Raw genomic sequence first — 20,119 nt, 5'->3', positions numbered from 1 at the left:
ACTACCATATGACCCAGCTTTCTCTTTTCTGGATGTACACCTAAAGGAATACAGTGGTCACCTTGTAAAGAAATCTGTGTTCCTGGTAGCATTGTTCCCAACAGTCAAAATGTTGTGACAAGGTGTTCAATGAATGACTAAAGAAGCTCATGTGTATGTACACAGAAGACAATGTACCAGATAAAATAAACAAGGCCCAGATAGAAAGGTGTTGTGTGGCATTATCACATGAGAAATATGGAAAAAAATAATCAAAACAGAGAGAGAGAGAGAGAGAGAGAGAGAGGGAGCATTAACAGCGGCTTTATGCAGGATCAAGTTTAAAGATCAAGTGTGAGGCTAAAGAGATGGCTCAGTACTTTTGAGTGCTTATTGTTCTTGCTGAGGATGTGAATTAGGTTCCCAGCATCCACAAGTGGCTCACAAATGCTCATAGTTGAGGTTCTGGGGAATCCAATGGCTTCTTCTGGTATCTGAGTGCTCCTGCACACATGTGGTACATATAAGCTTACACAGGCTCACATACATACAGGAAGATAAAGAAATAAACCTTTAAACAGCAAATGTATAATATGAGCTTATCATTCAAGAAGATGGTAGCTGGTCTTGTGATGGAGAAATAAGTACCAGTATGAGAGGTAGATGCCCAGTTGTTTAGCTACAGTAATCTTTCCACTATCTATGTATCCCATAACAGGTCACATGGTTTAAATACAGATAGTAAAATGGTAAGACAGAACCTCTGATAAGCTCAGAGATTACACGAGTGGCAGCCCGTGTTATCAGAGATGTGGAGCAAGGGGAACGAACACTCCTCCATTGCTGGTGGGAGTGCTAATGTGTACAGCCACTGTGAAAATTAAAATTGTGGTTCTTCAGAAAATTGGGAATTGATCTACCTCAAGACCCAGCTAACTAATCCTAACTTAAGGACACTTGCTCAACCATGTTCACTGCAGCTTTATTCATAAAAACCAGAAACTGGAAAGAGCCTAGATGTCCTACAACCAAATAAGGGATAAAGACAATATGTTGCATTTACACAACAGAGTATTACTGAGCTGTTAAAAAACTGACATCACAAAATTTGCAGGCAAATGGATGGAACTGGAAAAGATCATCCTGAGTGAGGTAACCCATACCCAGAAAGGCAAACATGGTATGTACTCACTTATAAATGGACACTGCAGACATACCAAATGCCAGAACTGCACAAAACAAGATGAAAAGTGGTTAATTTTATATTTCAAGATTTTGTTTTTGAAACTCAGATACTGAGTACATTAGTTTCCCTCAGAGAGTAGAAACACTGGAATGCACAAGGGAAGAGCATCTGCATGGCCACAAGAGGGAGTCAGCCCTTTGTACAGAATCTACCCAGGATCTCATCAGGGTGACATCCACCTTTCCCTGCAGGTGGTCCATCATCAGGCTCCAGGGAGCTTTGACACTTTATAGCATGCATGAGCTGCCTCCAAGACCATTGTCCTCTCATTAAATCAGCCCAGCCATCAGGTTGGCACAAAGGTCCTGACATTGGGTATGAATTATGGTTGGTGTAGGACATTGGATGTCATAGAAAGGCTCCATAGATACTTGAAAGCCAGCTGAATGTTGGCCACCAACTTTCCATGGGCACAGGGCTTAGGGATGGGTCTCTATTTGACTGCCCGAGTCCCTTGATACTTTCAGCTGAACATTTTGGATTCTAGGAATTCAGAGCTTATGAGAACAGGGAGCATGCCTTGTTTAGAAGGCCTCACTAACAGTTTTGCTTTCCTCCTGACCTAATCAGAGCTGTCACTGAGCCCATCTCTGTGGTGAGAGCTTGGACTCTACCATGCCCAGGACCACCATGGCTCAAAGCTAGTGTCCCTGATTCTAGTATCACTCATTTCAGAAGCAGTCCCAAGTGGAAATAGACATCATCTTAGGAGGGTACCCCTCATCACTGTCCTACAGAAAACAGAGCAATGCTGTCCCCAACCCAGGGTCTCTCTGCTAAGCACTCAATGTATACACCAGCTACTAGGCAGTGAAAGACCTTAACTGTGTCCATTCAGCAGAGAGCTACTGACAGACAGCTCTTCAAACTTGGATCTACCTAGTGGAAAGCGACATGTGTAAACCTGACATTCCAATCAGGGAAGAAAAAATAGCAACAGATAGACACCAAAGATCATTCCAGGCCACAGTAAATGGCCCAAAGTCAGCACACAATGAAGAGAAGGCAATTATTCCAGCACATCCTACAGACATGGGGGCCTTGGGCCACCTCCCTAACCACCATTGTCTCAGTGGTGGACAACCAGCCATATTAGGCTCTGGGAGGCTGACAGAAGAACATTCACATGGGGAATGGCCAGTGCGAGAGCCCTGAGGCAGCCAAGGGCTTGCTGTGCTTGAGGACCCAGGCAAGGAGGGAACAGTACAAGAGAGGGCAATATCCCAAGCTGGCCACAGAGAGAGAGTGCTCTAAGATTGGGGCAGGGTTCCAGCCTGAGCTATTGAGCCAGTGGCTGGGCATATGGAGGTATTACTGCTTTGAGGTACCCTGTGATCAGATTACTTACTGGAAGACTAGGAAAGATATAGGGTTCTGTCTCCTGTATAACACACATAAAATATTGAGATTTGTTACAGAAAGCACAGGAACCCATGGAGACAGAAAACATGAAGCTGGAGGAGTTACTGCCCAAAATGAGGCCATGGGAATACTGATGGTGGATGGACCATCTCTAGAGACCTGGAAAAGGCTCTTGGGAGAGATAACGGCAGAGTCAGGGAAAGAAAGCAAGGTGAGAGTGTTTGGTGGCATTTCCAGAAGTACCCCACCCTGTCCCCCAGTCACAAGCATGGGGCATCTCTGCAACCTTTGTGAACAGGTGGTCTGCAAGCATGAGCTTGAGGGGCACACTGAGGACCACATGCAAAAACAGTCACAAAAGAATGTGTAAGTGTGGCTTGTTTCTGTTAAATGCAGCAGGGCCCCACTAGGCAGCACGCACCTGCACAGCAATGACACATTTGCAAGTAGGGAAGGCATTTCACAGGCTGCAGAGGAAGGCCTGCAAGAGTTCATTACCTCTGGAGTGGGAGGGGACAGGTGAATAGAGACCCATGGCTGTGTCCTGCCGGCCCCCTTTACGGGAGGCAGTCGTCTCCAGCACTAGAGTCCTTTAAGGTGAGACTATATTTCTAGTTTCCAGAGAGAGTGGGCAGGAGAGCACGGTGGAGACTGCAAATGTAGACCCCAAAGTGTGTGCATTCCTGGGGAAGGAAGTTCGACTGGAAGGTTCTGTGGGATGGTGGTCAAAGGGGAGCAATCTGGCAGGAAGGACTCCGTGTGCAAGCAGTCCTCACTTTGAGGTCCCAGCAACAGGATTCCCCACAGAGGCAGTTTTGCTCCCCACCCACTGCTTAGTGTAGGAATGCATGCTCAGGGCATTCTTATAGAGCTCCCCATCAGAGATAATAAATACGGAGCACCTTCTGCTTGCTTGTTTACATTCAATCATGAGCCCCTCAGGCAGGGCGACCTCTAGGTGTTTGGGGATATCAGTAACTATATTGCTACAAGGCTTCTGAATTTTTGTCTCTGGAAATATCTAAAACTGCTATATGCATTATGACACTTTTTTATTATAGTAGAGGAAGGAATAATTCGTGTGCTTAAAAAAATAATAAAATAAAAGAGGGGCCAACTTTACCCCCAAGCGGTTGGCTCTCTGAGTCAGAGGTAGCCTAGCAGCTGTAGACTTCTCTAATGAGAGAGCTGCCAGCATTTGAAAGGCCACGGGCAACACTGACGCCCTGATATGTCTTGGACTTGGTATGTGGCTTGGCTGGCAAGTCACTGGGAGACAAAGAAAATCGTCACTGCCCAGCTGTTCTGTGGCAAGACAGCATGCTAAATTTAAACCCATAAATAGTCGTGGAAGCGAGAGAACAGGTGGCAAATGGTCTCTGAGGCAGATGGTGCTTTTTAATATTTGTATCTGATCGTAATTGGCAATACTAGAGATAGTGTCTCCATGCTCCCATTTCACCTTCCTCACTTGAGAGCCTTGGAAATGGTGGGCCACACTTTAAAACTAAACTCTCATTCTTAGAAGCAAATCCATGTCAGATTCTTCGTCTGATAGGGAGGGTATCCGGTACCTGGCTCACTTGTCCTAGAAAAGGTCTGAGCAGAACTGTGGTCCGGTGACTGCAGACCACGACAGCCCATTCTAGAAACACCAGGGAGGCATGCCTGCCCTGATTCACATCCTCTACCTCTCCTCCTGTCCTTGACACCCAGCCCATCCTCCTAACATTGAGATATAGATGTGATGGCTAGGAGCTCTTCCCCTAATAGGTTTCTTCTACAATCTGAGACCCCATGGAGCTAAAATCTGTCTGCTCTGCTCTCCTTTCCTTAGTGGCTCCTGCAGCCACCAGCCTGCATGCCTGCACTGTCAGCAGAACAGACATGTCTCCAAACGAGCCTGCTGCCCTCTGCTCCAAGTGGGATTCAGGGACAGGTGGGCAAACAACAGCACTAGATGCCAGAAATGGACAGAACATCTCTTCTTGACTCAACAAGAACCCAACAGGGTGCTGGATCAGGGATGTTGCTGAGTCAACAGATCCAAGTCCTATTCTTCATATGGAGGGATACAGGAAAGAAAAACACAGCTTTCTGATGGCAGACACATAGTCCAGAAAATGGACAAGTCCCACAGGTAGGTTGCCTGTGGAGAGCAACCACAGACTTTGGCTATGTACATTACACATTGAAGGAGACAACTGCATTAGAAATGAGATTGGAGTTGGCCCCTGGCTCTTGGAGTATGGGTTGAGAACTCCACACACCAGGGCTGCAGACTCTGGTGCTTCAGCTTACAGAACACACACACACACACACACACACACACAAAAAAAAAAAAAAAACCCACTGTCCTCCTGCCCAGCCAAGCTTACCCATGCTGTCCCAGTACAAGGTCTCACAGTTTGTTAAGTAGTATTATAATTTAAACTAGGGGTTTTATATGAAGATAGAACTTGGGACAGATAAGGATTGCAGGACCCAGCCTCCACCCGCATGCTGACATAACCAAAATCCATCTCCAGTGGTTGTATGCTATCCCTAAGAGGCAAAATTGTCCTCAGTTGAGCCTCATTAACCCAAACTGTATGAAGCCTCTGAGGCATCTGGCTTTTTACATCAAGCAGCAGTCAGGCTCATCATCTGAAATAGGAGTTACCCTTCCATTATGAACAGTTTGCTCTCTGCAGATATACCAAGGACCACAGGCTTCATATAAGCTTGCATAAGGGACATGCTGAATCAGACCTGCCTTCTCTGTCCATCTAAGCCTGACTCCTCCAATTCACTCCACACCCAAACCCTTAAGGCCTCTGTCCTCTTTCTGAGCCTGGTTCATCATTTGCAGGGGTGTCAGGAATTCCTCCCAAAAATTGGTCCCTGAAGAGTCCGTTCCTTCACTCATTCCATGAGCTCCTCAAAGTGGCTTAGAAACAGGCCTACAGCATAATGGGTGTCTTAATTAGGGTTTCTGATGCTGTGATAAAAACACTGTGAACAAAAGTAACCTGGAGGGAAAAAAAAGGTTTATTCATGCTTAAACTCCCAGGTTACAGTCCATCATCAAAGGAGTCAGGGCAGGAACTGAGGCAGAAACCATGAAAGGGTGCTGCATACCAGCTTGCTCAGCCTGCTTTCTTATGGCACCCAGGACCAGAAGCCCATGAGTGGCACTGTCCACAGTGAACTGAGACCTCCTACACTAATCAAGAAAATGCATCGCCTACAGACCAATCTGGTAGGGACATTTTCTCAAGTGAAGTTTCCTCTTTAAAATGACCTGAGCATCTGTCAAGTTGACATAAAAAAAACCACCCAGAACAATGGCAAGTTGTGCATCCTTCTAGCTCCTTTTAGAAGCTCAAAAGACACTTGATATGGCTTTTCACCAGAACTGTACCCAACACCCCTCAATGACCTTCTGCACCCAACTAAGGAAGAGACCCAGTCCAACACAACCAGATGACCACACCTCCCAAAGAAGCCCTGTCTTGGCCATCCCTGGATTTCACTAGACCTGGAAAGGGAAGTCAACTGGCAGAACAGTGTCTGGGTCTAAGATAAATGTTCATAAGCATCAGTGGATTTGTGGTTTGAGGGGGTTTAAAAGCCCATGGCTTCACACAGCAGGAATGTGGGCTTCAAACACAGATTGCCCAAGGGCTTGTTCCCATCACATCTAAACGAGAGTTCACTAGCACACTGAAATGGAATGCCAATTTCATCCTGCATAATACAGTATGCTACTGGTTAGGTAATCCATTAGGCTGGTAGAGGAATACAGAGGCCAAAGGTCTAATTGAAGAGGACCACATTAGTGTCGCCAGAAGGAAAATCACACTAAAAAATTGGAACATGTGATATTTACCTTTGTCTTGTATGTATTGTGTGGCTGTGCATATTCATGAGTGTGTGTGTGTGTGTGTGTGTGTGTGTGTGTGTGTGTGTGTGTGTGTGTGTATGCATATGCATGTATGTGCATGTATGTGCAGTATACATGCCTATACATGTATTTGCATGTGCATGCATGTGCACATGTGTCTCATCTAGTGATATGATTCCTATTGCTGAGAATGTAGCAATTAATGACATGCTAAACATCCCTGATCCAAAGTGCTTGGGATGCAAACTGTATTGGTTCTGGAATATTTCAAGATTTTGAAATATTTACATATACATGAAGACATCAAGTCTAAATATGAATTTATTCATTTTCTATAATATATACACAGGCTTGAGTTTATTTTATATAACATTTTTAACAATTTCATGCATAAGCAAAGATTTCCAAAGCAGAATTTTCCCACCTGTGGCATCTAATCAGTGCTGAGAGTTTCTGGCTTTGGATTTGTTGATGCAGGATGCTCAGCACGTAGCAACCTGTCTCCTGCAGACTTTCTGTGCAAGCTCTACCACAGTACATAACCAACTTACTAAAGCAACCAAAACTCAGGGATAGAAGATTCTAAGTTGACATTGCTATCACGTTTGAAGAAACCAGCACTGCAGAGGGACATGATGCGCACTGAAACCAGTCAACAAAAACAACACAGGGAGCAGTAAGCACATCATGTGGACAACAGCAGACAATGTGGCCAGTCCAGGATCCATTCCTCAACTCAGGAGTACACATCTCTGAATCTATGCGCCAGAGGATGCCAAGAAGCTCAAGTTCATCCTTTCCAATTCTTCAAAAAGGTCCAGTACCCTGAGCACCAATGGTTCAGTGGGCATTATACCTCTTGTATCCACCCCTGCCTTATGGGCAGGATTTTCCACACACACAGAGGAACTATCTCCAATCCCACACAGGACTAAGGAGAGCCATGTGCATCTCAACAATGGGACCTGGTGTATCACTAGCTATGTCAGTCGATGCTTCTTGGGTGACCCTCCCTTGCTCTCCAACCTGTGCCACATAAGGTCTTGGGGGTCCTTCAGTACCTATACAAGTTGTAAAGGGGTCTTGTCTCTTCACATGTACATACCAAAAAGACACATAGGCACACTCAAACCATGCTCCATGGAGTTCACATGCATTTTGGCATCAAGCAAACCCTACACAACCCTAACTGGATGCCCCTCCTGGAACTGACCTCCAGCAATCCACAGTATGTGTCCAGAGATGGGAAACAGTGACCAAGATCCTGAGCTCCTGGGCCCAGCTGGCCCTGCTTCCCCAGATGGATTCTGGGAACAATTTATGACCCTTCCAGATAGCGCACTGTTCCTACCTGAGAATGGAGCAGTCCGGAGCGGAATTCTGATGGGGGTCAACGTCAGGAAATGGCAGGGCTGCACAATGGAAGGGGACAGGCCCCGGAGTTCCTCAGGGTCCACAGAGACCATGGCAGCAGCTGCAGTAGCAGCGGCAGCAGTAATGGTGATGGTGGGACCGCTGCTGATTGGCTTAAGGCTGTTATGGCAACCACCTGTGGAAGAGAGACCAGGGTTAGCACATTCGACACACTTCCATTTCAGATAACAATACTCTCAAAATGTAAGAGTAGCACTGCCCCTTTATTGATGTCGTGGACTGGTTAGCAATGTCCCCAGAATGAATCTTGTCACTCAGCACACATGTCACTGTGTGATGCTTAGAGTGTCACCCTTCTGAAGTCACCAAAAAGGATCCAGGACATGCACACTGTAAAGGAAAATAGTGTCACTGTACTATACATGTGTGTAGGTCATTTGAAGTGACCATGAGGATTGTGCTGAAGCCTAACATGGCAGAGGGAGGGCGCCGAGAGAATCAGGGTGGGGAGGCTCTAAAGAAAGAAATGGATGTGCTGGGCAGTGGTGGCACTCACCTTTACCCCAGCATTCAGGAGGCAGAGGCAGGAGGATCTCTGTGAGTTCAAGGCCAGTCTGGTCTACAGAGCTAGTTCCAGGACAGGCTCCAAAGCTACACAGAGAAACCCTGGGAAAAACAAAACAAAAAAGGGCTGGCTGGTTTTAGGCCAGGGCCAGAGGGGTTCCCAGAGCACTGGGGCTCAGGATACTGACCACCCATGGAAAATAAGCATCCACTCAGGCTCTCCCAGATGTTCCAAACACAGAATCAAGGAAGGATACCAACGCTACAGAGAGTAAGTAATTTAGGCTGCAAACTCACTTTTAAACATCTACCATAGAGCCATAAAATCAGTTGTCTTTGGGAACTGACAGGATGCTAATCAATGAGCAGTCGGAAGGCCTGCTTTCAGGAGAAAGGAAGTATATGATTGACCCACATCTCATCTATCGGTTTTATGGTATAAGATGATGGGTTTAAGTCAAGGGGGTGAAGAACTGGTGAGTGTGTCTCAGTTTTTGGCAGGTTGACCTTTAGTGAGATGAGGACACATGGGCTCAATCATTCTAGAATGGGAGAGTGAGGCGTGCTGGCCACTGGGAAGAAGCTCAGGCAAGTATAAGAGTTCTGGGACAGATGCTGCCCACAGGATATGGGAGCTCGGAGGAAGCTGGGAAGCAGAGGGGAGCAGGGAAGTGTGGATGGGATGGGGTGTGGAGGAGATGGGGTTGGCTGAGGATGACGTCAGGCTAAGCAGGTATGGATAATGAGGTTTGGTGCAGAATGGTGGGCAGGATCAGATGCCCAGGAGGTCCACTCAGAGTTCCTGCCATGGTCCCAGTGTGGATGCCTTTTGTATGCCAACAATCAGGAGATAGGGCTGAGTTCTGCATACGCTCAGGGACAGAGTGTTGAATCTGGACCTCAGGGGAGATATCCATACGAGAGAGACAAATCTGAAGGCATCAGGCAAGTACTGGATATCGTAAAGTCAGATAAAAAAACAAAACAAAACAACAACACAAACATACATAGCAGGGAAAAAACCACGAATGCAGGTCCTGGCTGTGAGTGTGTCCAAGTGGCAGAATCATGGTTAATTTTCTCTCCTGTCTTTCCATATTTACAAATTCCCTAAGAGGGACACACGCTGTCTTTTAAAATTACACTTACAGAGCAACTAGGCAGCAGCTACGGTGCTCCCCCTCCAGCCCATGGCAGTTCCCTTGTCATTACCACCTTCCCCAGGGTGCTGCATGTCACCAACCATGAGCTCATACTGACACACATCCCTTCTGTGGGCTCCTTCCTGGTGTATAACCTGTGAATTTTGATAGATGTAGGATGTATCCACACAGCATCCAACACAAGAATTTCTTAACAGGAAAGTTCCAGCTGCTCCACCTTTCCCATTCTGTTCCTCCCACATACACCAACCACTGATCCCAAAGCATAACAGTTTGGCCTTTTTCAGAACATCATGTAATTGCAAGCATCATTTGTAGCCTGTTCAGTTGTTTTCTTCCACTTGGCAACCTGCTTTGCAATTTGCTTCCTGTCTTTGTTATGACTCAATAACACATTTCTTCTTATCACTGAGTAATATTTCATTATAAGGATGTACCACAGTTTGCTTTCGACTCGTCTACTGAATAACAACATCTTGGTTGCTTCCAGGTTTTGACAATTCTGATCAAAGCTGCTATAAGCATTTACATGCACTTTTTCATGGGCATGTTTTCAATTCCTTTGGTTAAACAACACAGCGTAAGGGATGGGTCATGTGGTCATGGGAAAATTATTTTTGTTTGTTTTTAATCTTTGCAAGTGTGTGTGCTATGTATGCATAATCGTGTGTGTAGGCGCAGGCAGGCATGTGACATGGCACACACACGGAGGTGAGAAGACAACCTCAGGTACCAGCCCTTTACTTCCATATTGTTTGAGATAGAGGAGTCTCTGATCTGCCGTTGCATACAGCAGACGGCTGATGCTTCCAGAGAGTCTCCTATCTCCCTCTTCCGCCTCACTGTAGGAGAGCTGGGATTACAGACACATGCCTCCATGTCCAGCTTCTGGGGATTCCAGGGATCTACCTCTTGTTCTCAGCTGGGGGATAAGTCCTTTGTGCACTGAGGCACCTCTCCAGCTGTGCTTGGCTCTTAAAGAAACTTATTGGCCATCTTCCTGCTGCATTTCCACCCAGCAAGTGAGCATCCTGGCTGCCCACAGCCTTGCATGTATTTCATGTCATCTGTATCCTTGATCTGATCATTTCTGCTCTGTGTGCAGTCGACTTTCCAGTGTTGTCATGCACACATTTTAAACCAGGGCTACCAAGAAAGCAGAAACATATCATGGACAATTGGTGAAACAAGCAAGGGTTGTGTTCTGCCCTTCTGCCCTTCTGTCTGGTGCCAGTTCCCTGGTACCGCAGTCTGATTGATACGGCAATGAGTCACAATCCCCCTGTGTGTTTGCTTTAGTCATAATGAGTTACAGACTCAACAACAGCCTCACCCTCATATAGCTTCCAATATCCAATTAATCAAGACACCCAGAGAATGGAGCACTGCACAGGTGTGCCACCATATTCACCCCCCACCCCCATTACGGGCAGTCCCTGGTAGAAGTAGCCATGTGTAAACAGCTGAGCCAACATATTGATATCTTCCAGTCACCATAAAACAGTGCTGGGAGCCAAAACACTGTCAGTGCCTTTGGGATGTAAAGTCAGCTAACAAGAACATTTTTTAATATTCTGATATACTTCAAGACCTATTTGAATGTTTCTTCTTTCTTGGGGTCTCCCCCACCCCCACCTCCACCCAAGGGTCTACTTAGACCCATTTCACTATGGCTACAGAAAATATAGCTAGAATGTAATTACACACATGCTCCGCTCAGTGGTCTGAAGAGATGCCAGAAGTTCAGGGGGTTGGTCAGACAAGGGGGCCTCAGGCAGACATGGAGGATCCAATTATGAGATTCCTAAGAAACCCACACTGCAAAGCAAGGTGGTAGAGGTCGACTAGAGGAATGTAAAGTCTCCCCCTGCTTCCACAACATGGTCCTTATCCTTGCAAGACCAAAGTCCTGCCTAGCCAGGAGCTGCTGGGTACCTGGCTCTCTACCACACAGCATTGTCTCTTATCCTTAGTAGACCCAAGTCATACCCAGCCAGGAACCTGTGGGAACAAGTTGTCCAGGACACCTGACTCTTAGCTCCACAGCACAGTCCTTCATAGGCCATAAGATATAGACAAGAAGGTCTAGCCAGCCCTCTAGCTTCTCTGCAGTCCCGTCAGATTGGTGCCCATTGTGAGAGTTCTAGGGCAGGTGACAGAGACCCCAAAGACTGCCCACGCCGACCCAAACTTCCCCTTCCAAGCCCTTGCTTCCAGCCCCCCCCATGTCAAGATTTACAAAAACAAGAATAGCCAACTTCAGATGTCCCAGCAAGGCGAAGACCCATGTCTGCAGCTGTGCTTAGCCCCAGCCTAGACTGAGTTATTCTGAAGGAAAAAGAGGATGGAAGGTTGTCATTCCCTTGATTTCCTGCTCTATCAGGTATGGAATAAAGGCTCAAATATCTTCCATTGTCTTGTGCTATTATTGGTTCTCTGAAGCCAGACAGCCCTAATATCTGAGCTTCTGATGGGAGGCACTCCCTATTCGGAGGCTCCTGCCATCAGATAGGTGCCCAGGCTGCAGACCTCCCACAGGAGACAGACTGCAGTGGGACCTATGAGTGGTGCCTTCCATCTATCTATGACCACACACTCCAATGCTAACAATGTAGTCTGTCAATTAAAAGATGTTTGCTATTAAAACATACTCCAGCAAGCCATCAACAGTCATGAACCTCTCAAAGCTGGGGATGCCATGCTAAGGGGACCACGCCTTCATCTCTCTCCTTTTTAAGATAGAGCTCACAATCTCAGCCATGTGCTACTGGATGAAATCTCTGAAATAAACTTGCTCTATTATTTAAAATGAAAGTGACCTTGGCTGATGGAAGAGAAAGTTACCATTATAAAAGCAACAGATGCTACGGCAGGTGAAAGCATTTTGCAGCTAGAAATATGAAAACGTTTTTTAATCACCACGTGACTTTTGTTGCCAAAAATCATCTGTCAACTTAAAAGCAAAATAACGATGACTCATTAATCTTCCCTTTAAAAACTAAAAAGATAGATTTTTTTTTTTACCTACATTGAGTTCATTTGGCCTCATACAAAACTGCACTATCACCAATGTGCTCACAAAATCAAACTCCAGTGGCAGCAGAAAGTTAACAATCAGCAAAATGTATCTAGCATTGGTAGGTGACAGGGAGAGAAGAGGTCCAGGCTCCCTCAGACTGGTTGATCCCCAGGTTCTGTGGCCATTGACCTGAAGTTAAAAGAGCTACTGAGTGGCCTGCAGTGGTCACCAAACCTCCTTGACAGGCCACAAATCATGACAGCAAGCAGGAGGGACTCCATGAGGGGAAAGGCTGCATTTATCTCTTCTGCTTGCTGTGCCACAGTGCCTGGCATAACAGCATAAAGGAGGAAGATTTCTTTTGGTCACAGTTTCAGAGGGTTTGGTCCATCACATCAGTAAGAGAATTGTAGGAAGAGACCCTGACTACAGGTACCGCTGACCACACCTGTTTGGGCGTGGTCACAGGTACGTAGCAGGATGCATAAGAGCCAGGGAGGCCAGCACTCAGTCTCTTTCTCTAGGCTGAGCTGACACTGGGAAGTATTTCTGGGTCCATCCTGCTCAGAGTGCCTACCTGGACACTGGTTCCCTTGTGTTAGTATTTCCCCTAATAAATTACCAGTTATTAGCCTCTCTCTGACTCCACTTGTATTCATGATAGAGAATGGCAGAATACTTTATATCACTGAAGACAGGATTCAGAAAGAAAGGGCATACAGAACTGTGTTAAGGGCTAACCATCACAAACACTTGCCTAGTTCCTCCAAATAGACCCTGCCTCCTCTCATTGACTATCTTCCAGTAATGTAGTCTACTGTGAACCCACTCAGCAGTTCATACATGCACATATCAGAGCCCTTATGACTTAATCTAGAAGGCCTCTCAGACACTCACTGTGAGGGATCCTTTCCGGCTCTCCCCACTGCCATAGTTCTCAATCTGATCAGAATTCACCCTCACAATACTGGGGCACTTTGTTAGATAGGTTCATAGTTCACAATGCATGGGAGAAGGGATGAGGCTGCTGTTGGCTTCTCCCATCTCATCTCCCAGCCCCCAGTCACAGCAAAGCATGTCTGCACCAAGCTGCACATAACTATGGGACTGAAAGATGATAGGATAGATAGAAGGCACGAGGCATCACTAGATACAAATAGATAAATGCTGCTGGGTACCTGCTGCTTGACAACACCAGCCAGAAATGCATGGAGCCAAGAGAACCTGGACTCTAGCTGCTCCCCCTGAGATCTGCCTCTCAGCTGAGTTTGGACTATAAGCAAGCAAGCGCTCAATAAACTGTGTCAACTGATAAATAATGACAGGAACTTCCTTTCCCCAAAGGACTTCAGAAAATCCCTTAGTTGAGTAAATAAATAGATAAGATAGGAACAGCCAGAAAAACCTGCTAAGCCAGCGGAGAGATAAGCCAGCAAAGCCATCCCATAAGGATTACTTATAAAAGTCAGTGTTCTAAGGAAACCAGTAATTAACCAGGTGCTTCCTTGAAGGCAGCATGGAGAGGGGGTGAAGGGACAGGGGTTCATGAGACACATCTGTGTGGGCTCAACAGCAGCTGCTGCTGCCCTTGTCCTTGTGAGGCAGGCAAGCATAGTTGACAGTTTAGCTCCTAGGACCCCCACCCTACTTGGCTTGGGGTTTGTGTACACCTCCACTCTTTTAGCAATGCACCTGTTAGCTGTCTTCCTTCAATTGCATGCATCGTACATACAATCCGTCTCAAAATAAAGCACCTAGAAATCTCAGAACTCCCCCATCCTCCATGTGCAATAGGTTACTTGCAGTCTCATTTTTAAACAAAATTATAAGTTTCCCCACTCCTGATAGCAATCAATTTAGGCAGTTTCTATTCTCCAGTATTCCCAATGTATCCAGGTACATAAATATTAAAAAAAAAAACAGGGGTGTCCTACAATGGGTGAGCAGCCGGCCACACCTTCCCATTATCTCTGGACATGTTCTCCAACAGGCAAGACCTCAGCCCTTGGTATCTCCTTATGCTCTGAAACTGAGAATGTTGGCATCAAGGGCTCTAGGTCCATTCTTAGGTGTTCTTAGGGATCATGACTACCAGTGGGTATGGAGTAAGTGGGGTGTTCAATATTCAACATCCATTATGGAAGACAGAGCCTTGGCTATAGTGTGCCACGAGTGTCAGAGAGGACACCCATATTGGGCCAAACTTTAGGACTCAAAGTTGTCGAGTGTTGGGTAAACAGCAGAATGGTGAGAGTCTCTGCCGAGCAGAGTCTGATGAGCACCAGCTGTCACCCTCTCTGCTGAGCAAAGCATTCAAAGAAATAAACAACCATTCGTTAGAGACGTCTGCTTAGCAAATGGTTTCGGCTCTGGTGGAAATCCTTTAGGCACTGTGCTACTGACTGGTAATCATTTCTGCAGAAATGATTGAGTGATGAGGATGGTGACTTCATCTGCATGGGGCACATGCTGTGGGCTCTCAGGGTTTGGTGTGTGTGTGTGTGTGTGTGTGTGTGTGTGTGTGTGTGTGTGTGTGTGCCTAGACCATGGGACTCACAGAGGGCCTTGGGGAAGCCAGCAATAGCCTCTTCCTGTGATAGCATTGGCTTCCTGTGCTCCGAGGAATAAGGATATCTGTTATCATTTAACTGTGTTTTTATGGAAGAGTAACCACAGGTTTCCTGGGTCTATGAGACAAGCTGAAGGTGTGTTTGAACTGTGGCTTAACGATGCGGCCAATATTTGCTTGTTTTGCTGTTTGTTCTGGTTATTTTCTGAAAGAGACATCTAATTCCTGGTCTCGTTACAAGTGCTGAAGGTGCCAAGGAAGCAAACCTGCAAGCTGTGCTGAACCATCTGCTGATCTCTATAGGAAGCTCTTATCACACAAGCCCAGTGAGATCTTGCTGGCTTTCCCAAGCCTACTGCACTGATCTTCCCTGCTCTTCCAGGGCTGGGAGCAGTGTAGGACCCTAATACTCAGGGCAACCTTTACAAAGAACACCCATGGCTGGTAGGATTGATGACCCTTGACCACCATTCCTTCGGTCCACCTGGATCTCAAAAATATCTGGCTGGATAGGCAATGGACCTAGGGAAAACCAGATACTATTGTTCCACTAAAGGACTCAATAAAATGACTTGTAAGGACATTCTACTATACCCATAGATCAGTGTCTTGCTCAGCCATCATCAGAGAAGCTTCCTCTTGCAGTAGATGGTAACTAACACAGAGACCCACAACTGGACAATGTGCAGAGAGTGAGAGACATTTGGAGAACTAAGTCTTAAGTGGGATGTCTAAATGGTATCAAACCCCATCCCTCGGGGCTCATAAATCTATGCAGAAGAGGTAGAAAGAATGTAAGACTGAGGACATGGGTGACTCCAGGGAGACAGTGCCTTCCAGACACAGGACTCATGCACATGTGTGTCAGAGACTGTGGCAGTATGCTCAGGACATGTACATATTTAAGCTGGACAGGGTCCCAGGGCTGAGAGAGGAGAGTGGACATAAGCTCCCATCCCTAGTCAAGAAGCTATCTGCAATTCTTGGAAAAATTAATTTTCTCTGGTGGAATCTCACTGGGTATATTAGCCACACTTTAAGACTGACCTCGTGTTAGCTAGCTGGTCAACACAAAACAAACTCAATGGTATTTTTGCAGACTTTTAGTCTCTTTTTGCTTTGTTTGAGCTTTATTGTGGGGGGCAATCTTACTTGTCCTTTACTTGTATGTTTTGGTTTTCATTTTTTTTGTGCCTTTGTGGTTTGTGTGTGTGTGTGTGGGTGTGGGTGAGAGAGAGAGAGAGAGAGAGAGAGAGAGAGAGAGAGAGAGAGAGAGCAGAGAGAAACAGAGAGAGACAGAGAGAGACAGAGAGAGAGAGTTTCTTGTTTTTGTTTTTAAAGAGAGAAAGAAAAGGTATGGAGTGGTGTGAATGGAGAGATGGGAAGGGACTGGGAAGAATGGAGGGAGGGGAAAGCATGATCAAAATGTTACATGAAGGTTATATTGTTCCCATCTACTGCTGATGAGGATGGCATCTTGAAGCTGGTTTGTTCAGAGACATTGGAAAGAGTCTAGTAAATGCCATTTCTAAAACCACCCACATGCCATACTATGAGTGGATCATTCAATTTCTTCAAATGATGTTCACCATGAAGAACAAAAACCCCATCTTCCAGGACTAAACTTGTTCAGGATAAGAGAGTCAAGCATATCCCCACTGTTCATGCTCAGTAGATTAAAGCTGAGGTGGGGAGATTTACGAAGGTGTGCCTTGAACCACTCTCTTCCCTGAAGGAATTCTGAGAGTGACTTCTGTTTCCATCTGCAGGAATAACATACCCATGCCCACAACCTGCCTTGTGAAGAGCTGGGTCAATCCAGTTGTATTTAATTTAAAACCTCTGGAGAAAGCAGCTCACCTACTTGTGGTTTGTATTATTGTTATCTTTTAGATAGGAACACATTATTCTCGTTGGTTGGTCTCGAGTGCCTGGACCTAGGTAATCCTACTGCCTCGGCATCCTGAGGAGCTGGGGTTACAGGCCCACTCCACAGTGTTTGGCTCACACTGTATTATCTGTACACATGCTCTAAATTGTCAAGTCTCCTCCCAAGTACTAGGATCAGGACCTGCCTGGCCCCAACATATCTCATGTTTTCTTTGCTTTTCCAATGGGCCCAAACATCAGCTAGGTGAGATTTTGTCCAGTGGTGTCACCACTCAGCCCTGGTGGTAAAAGTGGAAGTTCCTCCAGCTGCCATCCCTTTAGTCCAATCTGGATTGCATTCTTGGGTGGCATCTGGTAGGCTCAGGAGTTCAGAGTAGAGCCCAAGGCAATGTGTACTGACCAAGAATGCCCAGCAGTGTTCTATGAAGGATGCTTTCTTCAGGGTCATTGCCTCCCAAACCCCTGGGGGAAAAGACCTTTCCCAGCTCAGCACTGAGGGGCCAAAACCAGGACTAATCCTACCATCCTGCCTCCTCCCCCAGGGCATCAAGACCATCTTCAATGGGTCTCCTTCCAGAGTCTACAAGTTGAAAGTCCTAACTTTGATGGATATGTCTACTGAGGAAGTTGATGGCCTGAGTTCAAAGGGCCCACAGGCTCCTGCTTTTACAAACTATCCCAACGCCACAGTCCCCGCTGGATAGAAACTATGATACCTAATCACCAAGTCACCACACACACACACACACACTCACACACACACACACACACACACACACACACACACACACACACACACACAGAGGCTGCTCTCACAGTCCCAACAATGCTGACACCAGAAGACAAGTTATTTAATCCCAGGAAGGTAGAGAATTCACTTACCTCTTTTTGTCACTTTACAAAATGCTAATTTATTATTATTTTATGATTTCATGTAACTTGGTACACAATAATTTGAATATCCGTTTTATTAAAACTAGAGATTAATTACAGTGTTCCAAAGAACAAATTGCTGCTAAGACTCAGTAGTCTGAGCATCCTCAGTGCTATGATGAATTGAGTCAGGGAAGGGAGGAAGCAAAAGCAGCAAATGCTCTTGATCAGAAATAATGGCGGCTTCGTGGCAGCTTTGCCAAGTGCTGTTCTAGTGTTCACCTGGCCAACACCTGTGGTGGCAACAGCCTTTCTGGAATGTGTAAGGGAACCCCACCACAGGAAGGAGCTTGGAGAGAAGAAGCCTAAGCTCAGGTACCAGGCACAATGAGAACAGTGACAGCAGGCAGGCACCCTGGCCACATGGGGGTCAAGGGCTGGTTAACAAAGACCCCTTGTCTTCCCCAGATTCACTGTCCATCAGAACCCTAGTCTCACTCACCTCCCCCACATACCAACACATTCTTGGGTGGTACCATATTCAAGAGGACTTAGGTACTTGAAAATGTGTGTTAATAGGAGACATTTGTCTTCCAAACAAGTCACCTGGCAAGTGACTTTACTAGGTTAAAGGTTCATGCTGTTTCCCCAGCTCCTGAGTTTCCTCCTCCACCCACACCCCAAGAAAGGCTTGCCCTTTGAAGGGTATGGTAACACCCACCCTGCTGAGTCCCAAGAGAGTACATGTGTGTGGACTAAGAGAGTGTCTTCTATGGAATGTGATGGTTCTGACCAAAGATGGATCTGTCACACTTCAGAATGCATGTGTTCATGCAGGTACAGCAGGCTGACTCTATTCTTAGCATACTCATTGGGTGGGAGGGGTGGGGGTCCTGAACTTGGGTGCAAAACAGAATCCTATCTGTTTGCAGAACAAAAGTTTGGTGTGAAGTTCGTTATGGGTTCGGGGGCTGGATGTTTATCACCAGGCAGCTGTTTCCTCACATTCCATGTGAACGCAATTGACGCTCACCTCTTACCTGCCTCGTAATACCCCATGGCGGTAATAAAGCACCGGAAATTATTCTCATCCACAACTTTCTCTTCAGAGACACATTTAGACAGCAATGCAATCAACCAGCCGATGGTTTTTAGGAACTTTCCTGCTTTGCGGTGCTGATCTTCGTTATGAAATTAAGATGATTGAATGCTTCATAATTGAGATACCAAATATGCTCTTCTCTCCAGCACCTGCCTGAGTGGCTCCTGCTACTGAGCCTCCCAGGTGAATGTGGGAGGCTGTTTGCATTCAACACTCGAGGACTTGGATCCAGATGAACATGTCCGTTGTGATGGATGACTGTATACCTAAAAGCCCGAACACTTACAGGAATCAGCCTCTAGACCAGGACTCTTACACACACACACACACACACACACACACACACACACACACACCAGTGAATACATGGAAAAATCCAAGTCAGAGATCTTCAGAGTAGCTTTCTCATCCTTGTAACTACTGTGGTGGGTCTTGCTGGTTTCAGTTGCATTTGGTCTTAACTGAAGTTCTGAGTGAGCAGAATCTACCGATACAGGAATCAGGGCATTGGTGGGACTGAGGACAGCCATGGCCTTGCTGAGCCTGGAGCTGTGAGTTTCTAGAGGGTCCTCTTTTTGCAGATACACCTAGCCTAGGTGGGCTGGATCAGTTGGGTCTTCAGGAAACTGTTGGCTCCTGAATCCACAAAATGAATTTCAATCAATGAGAATAGGGCTGAACCTCAGCAGACACCTGGAGCCTCTGGAATGTATGAAGACTTTTATAGTCCATCCTGGGGACCCCAGCAATGAGTCAGAGACATTTCTTGGAAAAGTTTGGCATGCCTAGTGCATTAGCATGTTCTGTTACTTCAGTTGCATGGACAGACAGCAGAGAACCTCCTGAAGGCCTGAGGCTACTCCCCAACCTGAACCACCCAAGAAGTTTCCTGCCTCCTGCCTGGGTTCACACCAGCCAACTTGGGTACACACACACACACACACACACACACACACCTTCTCTTTGTATGCCTTTCAAGTGTACACAGACTGCCACCTGTGCTATCCCAGCTCTCTGTACTTCAATAGCCAGAGGCACTTTGAGTCAGGCCCTTCTGGGAGCCAGGGCCACCAGTCTGCTCGTCCTCTGGTA

At 46.3% G+C, this 20,119-nt stretch overlaps 1 protein-coding gene across 1 annotated transcript in view; it reads right to left on the bottom strand.

Annotated features, from left to right (window-relative positions):
* The window catches only part of Tcerg1l (transcription elongation regulator 1 like), a 184,161-nt gene that overhangs the window by 139,374 nt on the left and 24,668 nt on the right, over positions 1–20,119 (bottom strand). Inside the window, exon 4 of the mRNA XM_027409081.2 lies at positions 7,825–8,022. Coding sequence (XP_027264882.1) covers positions 7,825–8,022 — 198 coding nt within the window. The remainder of the gene's footprint in view (positions 1–7,824; positions 8,023–20,119) is intronic.

Source organism: Cricetulus griseus, chromosome 3, assembly GCF_003668045.3.
Source record: "Cricetulus griseus strain 17A/GY chromosome 3, alternate assembly CriGri-PICRH-1.0, whole genome shotgun sequence".
Classification (NCBI taxonomy): Eukaryota; Metazoa; Chordata; class Mammalia; order Rodentia; family Cricetidae; genus Cricetulus; species Cricetulus griseus.
Note: the sequence above shows the minus strand (reverse complement) of the source record. Positions and strands in the feature narration are given on the sequence as shown.